Raw genomic sequence first — 7,410 nt, forward strand, 5'->3', positions numbered from 1 at the left:
ATAACATCTCATGGATGCTATTTGGATGGAACCATTTGAGTGCTGAAATATTTTTTTTAAAACCCATGGGGTTCTAAGAGTCTATTACTGAAAAGACCACAGATATTTAACTGTCTTATGTGTCTTCATATTAAATATCTGCGTTAAATCTTCATATCCAAAGAACTATGCTAAACCTTCTGAGCTCAAACTGCTCAAACATTAACAGTTTCTCAATGAATACACTTTACGGTGCCTATAGTCTCAGTCTATGGACTTCTCCAAGACCATATTAAAATGTCATAGTTAAGTAAATTTACAATAGATGCTTTTTCCCCCCTTTACATTTGAAGTTATAGAAATACCAAGCTTTGTGGTAAAAGACAAGTATGTCTTTCACCTATAGGTCCTCTATACTGTTGTCAAGAATGAAATGGGATTAGACCTATGAAAAAAAAAATCCTTCCACTAGGCTTTCTTTCACTTGCCAGTTAACCAAAACAGTTACCAGAAAATTCAGACAAAAGGACTCTTACGAGGCTCTCTGATCCACCCCCATAATCCAAAATAAGATTAACTATATCTAAATTCTTTCAGACAGATTTTTGTCTGCCCTGTTTGTAAAGGTCTCTAATGATGGAGAATCCCCAGCATTTCCAGGTAACATATTCCAGAAATTACAGTTAGCAATTTTTTTTTAAGTTAGGTCCTTTCTCCACTCTACCAAAAAATTTTTGAATTCTAATCCTGTCCTCTAAAATGCTTTCAGATCCTCTCTGCCTGATGCTGAATTAGAAATTATTGTGTGCTCTCCACTCCATCATCACAATAACACTGAATATCACCCCAGATACACTGAGATGTGTCTGTCACTCCCCCCCACCCCAGTTCATCTCTATGGTTTGACAATGAATCATCAAAAGTTTTTGTATCATTTCATCTTCATCAATATCTCCTTACTTATTTCAAAAGTTATTTTACATAGTGTGAAAGCTAAAAATAAATCACATCTATACCCTTTCTTCCCTATCTGCAGTGCCTCTGCCTTTTCAGGGAATAAATTAAGGGAATCTGACATGATTTGTTATTGGGAAATATGTTTTGTCTGTCATTAAGACTTTACACTTCTGTAATTATTTGTTGGTAATTAAAGCTAAGCAACTAATTCATAAATCTCTGCATCTTCCTCTTTTTCCCTTTTTAATAAAAGATGGCATACCTATCAGTTTTCAGGCTTATGTAGGCATTCTCCACAACTTCTCAAATCTACTGGCTACCAATATTGGCAGGCATAGTGGGGATCTGCCGTAGGCCTAAAACTTTAAAATCGGCTTTAGCCATAAATCTTAAAAGCTCCTGGATCAATTTCAGCAGAACTAGCTACTTTGAAGAGCAGTGTATAACGTATTATTTTCTTACTCTAGCCCTAATTCTTAAGTCTTTGCCACCTTAGAAACGTAATATGTTTTGCTGAAGTTTCTTTGTGGTTTTGTTTTAGGTTTTTTGTTTGTTTGCTTTGCTTTTTTTTTTTTGTTTAATATCCCTGGCGTTTCTGATTAATTCTCCAGAATTCTCTCTCTAGAATTCGACTTCCAGTTTCAGGCCACTGTACAGCTTGTGCCTCAGCCAAGTTAGTCTTGCTGCTTCACAGAAAGATGGCTGCTAGATCTAACGAACATCAAAGGGCACACATAATTCTAACATGTCTAATTTCTTTAATCTGTTTCCTTTAATCTAAGGCAATTTAAAAAAAAAAAGTTATTCAGTGATTCTACAAAATCAGTCATTCATAAAATCAGGAAGGCAATACATTTTAATTTGCAGTAGCACTTACGTCTACTCGAGTGGGAAATTCTAACTTAGATTTTACTAATTTTTCAAAGTTCAGTTTAAAAATTAGAATATTATTTTAACACATTTAATTTCAAGATATGGATTCCCTCATGTGTAAGTGGAATTTTTAGAGAGGGATTTTTAGAATTAAAAAAGAGAAATAAAACCCAGTCTGTCTTCTACATTATAAGTGTGCTTGTAATGGGGAAAATTAATGTTTAGGGTAATTTCATTATGTAAGTTGTACAATGGAAATATTAAATGAATAGTTTTGAGAGCATTCTAGCCTGCTACCTGCTGATCACTGTGCACAACAGCCAAAGTTTATAGTATAGTTTATAGTGAAACACAAACATTATGACTTGCATATTACATCATAATGAAAAAAAAACACCAAAATAGACTGTGGGGACTGATTTTAAGATGTGAAGTTAATATTCTGCTCATCATTAAAAGTAACATAATCTGGGACACTTCTTTACAGCAATGGTTTCAATACCTCATTCTCCCTATTCCATTGTGGAAATCTCTGTTAAATAGCAAGTTTAGAATAAAGTATAATCCATAAACTGGATTCTTTCTCCTTTCACAGTGACAGTAACATTCCTCTCTTCAGCCTCTTTTGTAATTCCATTGTTTAAAGCTGCATGTGACAGCAGGCCTGAGAAAGCAAGCCTTGTGTTATGCCAGAAGGTAATGAATAACATGTGTATGGGCACTAATATAAAAAAAAATTAGGCCCATTTCAGAGCTGGAACAGCATCTGTTTCCTTAGAACTTGCACAGTTTTCTGTGATGTTGCTTCGTGCATCACCCCTGCATGTGTTGTGCTGTGAAAAACTGGAGAATCAGATCAATTGGGAATGAGAATTGGCCAACAGCCAGGAAAATAGCTCAAATTTTGCCTATTCAATAGGCAGAATAGAATTACCTTTAATGTTGCTTCAGACACAATGCTTATACCCCTCAGACAGACTGATTTTACTGATAGTAAAATGTGTTACTACAATCAGCTAAACTAACCTAACTTTAACCACTGTCATTTAATTTCATTTTTTTTCATATTAATTTAGGCTGAAGAATTAAAAATATCTACAAGCTGTTAGAAAGACATTGCTTTCATATTTTAAACATTACCACATTTTATAGCAATTGGAAGTTGTCATTTGAGAAAGCACCAGACAGTTATGAAAAATACTTCACAGAGCTTTACAGAAAATAAAAATATCATATGCTACCATTCATTGTAATTCCTGGTCTAAGGCATTAAGAAGTCTCAACTTTGATATCTCATGTGCACTATTCTTCTCTAAGAATTTAAAGAGAACTATTACATCAAAATCAAGTATCATCATAAGTCATTATTAACGAAATCTCCATAGGCACAAAACTGGAGGTTTCTGCTGTGTGCTACAGTATGGACAGAATTTCTATATTCACAGCTTCACTCCTTTTCAAAAGGAGTAAAATGAAGTATTTCCTATCGGGAACACCTGAAGAAAGGCACTGCTTAAAATATGTTCTATTTTTTGAAAAGAAAAAAAAAAGAGTAAAAAGGTATTTATTTCATCATTATTTGAGCTCTATACAACATACAGTCTAATTTACCTGTACCCTCAATGGTGAGTGGAAATAGTTTATTAAATACACCAATATTATCAATCTCACAATCGGACTTTCTTGTTATTTTAAGTCAAATCATGTATGCAGGACACAGCGGCCAACAGATGATGTTTATGGCTTTAGATCAGATTTCAGAGTGACATGAAACTCCAATTTCTCATTCAATCTTCCACTTTGGCATATAGAAAACATTACATTCTGTGACATTTTCACTGAACCTCTATGCAACATTAACAGGAGAATTAAATAATTATATTAATTCATATTACTCCTTTTCGAAATTAGTTCTGGTGAATGTGTTACAATATTTGTTCTTCTTATAGATCATCTTCAAAGCTAATTTATTGTATTTTTGGCAGTGCCACTTCACCAAAATTAGAGAGTAGCTAAGAAAATCCTTCAGGTGATTGAGAAAATCAGGCATTAGGAAAGGGAAAGATAAACACTACTTTGGTTTTCTGAAGTACTGCCAGGAAGAATTAGAAATTAGTATTTAAGTCAGACTGAATTTGTAGACTTCAGATTTGAACTCGAATTTCCCACTGGTCTTCACACAATTACCTGTCGCTAAAAGAAATAATTTGTAGAAAAAATTATTTATAGAATATCTTCCCCTGTTAGAAAATGAATTTGTGAGATTTAAGAATTATTTGTGTCTCATACATTTCTTAAAAGTGATACAATTGATAACATCTGTTAGCAAGCTTTGGTGAAGAAGCAGGAAGGTGTAAGTTCCTACTCATGCTAATTTCAGCCGAGGCACACCTCTGAAAAAAGGAATGAATCAGAGGTCTTGTGATAATTTAATAGCTTTTACATTTTCCTACCCAGGAAGCCAGGACTTCAAGCTTATTAGGATGTTATATGAATTTAAAGCCTAAAGAAAATGTCAATATTATTTAGATGTACTTAACTAGCTAGAGCGTACAGAATTGTTGTGTGTTAGAATGGCAGGCAGAGCATTCAGTACAGGAGGTTTTAGATTCAGGGAATCTGTTAGAACTGATGTCAAGCAAACACGCAGTGCAAGGCGATACAGAGTAGGTTAAGTGCAGACATTGTAACACAGGGTCTTTACCCTCCTGTGTTTTTTGAGAAAGGTACAAAGAACAACAAAACAGTATATGTAGTGGTAAAAGGCAGATAGAAAAACCACTTCTTAATCCAGCTTGGGGATCAGACACTGACAAAATATATCCTTCTATACCAGGCGTGTCTTTTCCTAGCCGAAGACTTCAGATATCAGAGCTGATGAACTTGGGTTTTATGCAACAGTTAGATTTTGCATCAACTATTCCATAAAGTGAATAAAGAAATTCCACTAAATTCCATTAGTGTGCATGCAATAAGAAAGATGCACAGAGGGATTTTTTTTTCTTTTGCGTTGCACACAGAATCTCTATCTTTAACAATTCGTTGTTCAGAGATACCCAAGTTAAATCTATTTGGTTGCCTAGCTCACAGTACTTATGGCAGAATGCAAATAAATGCAAGTAAATTTTCCTGTGTTTCCTAAGACAAGTCTGCTTTAATTCTTTAGGAAGACAGAGAGTATCACATTGCCAAACAATTCTGAGCCACAGCAATAACTGCAAGTTCAAATATTGAGGCTTGGCAAGACATCATTATCTTTTCAACACACTCTTTTAATATCAATCATGTAATGTTTATAAAATGGAGAAAGTGCCTAGATTCTAGTGAGCTTTTGTTCCCGCCATAGTTAATAAAATTTCATTACCTCTTTTCTCTCTGAACCATTTCCACACTAGGTCTAACATTGCAATTATTCTAAGAAATTCATCAATGCTACAAACTACTGACCTTACCCTAAACCCATCTGATTGCAGGCCAGTTGGCTTAAATTTTCTTGCCACTCATCAGCACAAACATGGTTATCAGCAGCTGACCTGTGAATGGTCAGGAACGTCAAGGAATTCATGTTTTTAGACAGGGTAACTGCAAAGAAAAAGAACAACATCACTATTATTTCACATAGTAAGTATTATAACTGGCATACTGAAAACATAAAACTACATTCAAAAGTGTTTTCCAAGATGCTGGTGTTTTTGCAGATTTTATATGCTTAATAGCAATGCAATTTAAAACCAAGACAACCTTGGACATCAGAACCTCGCTAACACTGAACAGCGTGAGACATTAAACAACAAAGGCACCTTGAGTATTAGAATAAACCAGAATAATCCTGATTTACCAGCACAGGTTCACATATGTTTCTGATACTCTTATCTTGTTAGATGGTGTTCTACCTCACAGATAGTCCAACAACTGAAATCACTAAACTAATTTGTGAGATGAATGCTGCTTGACATATGAGGGATACCAACATTTGACTCTCAGCAAAATGCACTGTTCCTGTCATAAAAATATGTGGGTATAATTAGAGAAAGAAAAAAACAACTGTTTACAAGAACGACCACGACCATTGCTCCTCTCTTAATCCATGTATAAAAGTGTGTGAACTTCTTCTATCACACACAAGAAGCTTCTCAAAATGGACCAAAATGGAAATTTACATCCCTGTCTTTCTAGGATCCCTTAAAAGATATTGGATTGTATGCATTTCTTCCCCAAAGACATACCAATTTTAGTTAAATTGTTCCTCTGACTTTTTCTTTGATAGTACTAGTCTTAACATAGCCAGTCATTACACGCTTTTTTCCATATGCTGAAGGTGTTTTTGCATCTCTCCCCATGAGAAAGGTATGTATTTTCCTAGATAACTCGTTTTCAAATATGCATTTCTAGAACAATTCTTCTCTGTTGCATAGAGTTTATTAAATGCTGTTGTTTGTTAATGTTCATACAATGTTAAATGTTTTAAAACATTTATACAATCTACTTCAATATGAACACAAAATATTTGTTTCTGTAAGCCACAGTACACCTTTTTTCTGTATTTAAAATTACATATAAATATAAACCACTGTCACATATAGAAATACACATTAACTCAGTGAAATCTCAGAGGACATACTACCACTTTCCAACCTGATTCTTTTCAGCACAATTTTTTTGAAATTTACCTTCATTTTTATTTAAAGACTAATACTTGGAGAGTTCTACTTTAACAACACATTAAAGCATGAGGACTAATATAGATAGCAATAGCAGCTTACATAATTCTGCAGGTCTTTAGCCAGTGCACAGGAGAACTAGTAGAACTATCTTCTTAGAAGGTCTGAACCTTCACTACTGCTGTCATTGGGAATTTCACACTGATTTTCTCAAGTACAAAATCAGTGCTTAGAAGTTTTACCCAGATTCTACACCTCAATGTCTTCCTACTCTCTCTTTTATCCACAGTACTTTCCAGATTTTACACACCATCTACGCATTTTAGAAGTTTCCTGCCATGTCACTTTTCTTACATCTGTGCACTGTGACACTTCACACTGAGCCTTTCCCTTCTCTTTTGCCGACTTTCTTGTATGCTTTCTCAACTTCAACCCAGTCTCCCTTTGGTAATAAGGGGAGCATCTTTCCACCACTGCAAATGTATTCTAAATCAAACCCCCAGTGATTACTATCACCACCCAAACATCACCTCCAGGCAAAGTGCACCACGGCAGAACTTACCACAGTCCCACTCATCTGAGCTGTCACTGCAGTCTGCTTGCCCATCACACCAGAGAGCACGGGGCACACATTCATGGTTGGCACATTCGATTTCACTCTCTTCACAAAATGCTGTGAGGACAAAAACATGTTTCACTCTGAGAAAGAAATGATCAGTGTGAAGTTCACCCTGAGCTTGAAAATAATGAGGAGGAGGGGGAAGGTAGGCACAGATCAGATTTATGGAGCAAGAAACTGAGAGAGATTTGCAACAAAATCCAGAATGGGCATCACTGAGGCAGTTGCAGAGGGCATCACAACTCAAAGGGAAGGAAGGCTGTCTGTAAATGGCAAGATCTGTGATTACTTAGTATCACAGAATCACAGAATATTAGGAGT

At 35.2% G+C, this 7,410-nt stretch overlaps 1 protein-coding gene across 1 annotated transcript in view; it reads right to left on the bottom strand.

Annotated features, from left to right (window-relative positions):
- LOC104539498 (atrial natriuretic peptide-converting enzyme-like) overlaps positions 1 to 7,143 on the bottom strand; it is a gene marked incomplete at its 5' end in the record, with an annotated part of 19,907 nt that extends 12,764 nt beyond the window's left edge. The window contains 2 exons of the mRNA XM_010183037.1: positions 5,262 to 5,391; positions 7,033 to 7,143. Of these exons, the coding sequence (XP_010181339.1) occupies positions 5,262 to 5,391; positions 7,033 to 7,143 (241 nt within the window). The remainder of the gene's footprint in view (positions 1 to 5,261; positions 5,392 to 7,032) is intronic.
- Between the last annotated feature and the right edge of the window lie 267 nt (positions 7,144 to 7,410).

The sequence above is a fragment of the Mesitornis unicolor genome, unplaced genomic scaffold (assembly GCF_000695765.1).
Source record: "Mesitornis unicolor isolate BGI_N332 unplaced genomic scaffold, ASM69576v1 scaffold44904, whole genome shotgun sequence".
Taxonomy (NCBI): Eukaryota; Metazoa; Chordata; class Aves; order Mesitornithiformes; family Mesitornithidae; genus Mesitornis; species Mesitornis unicolor.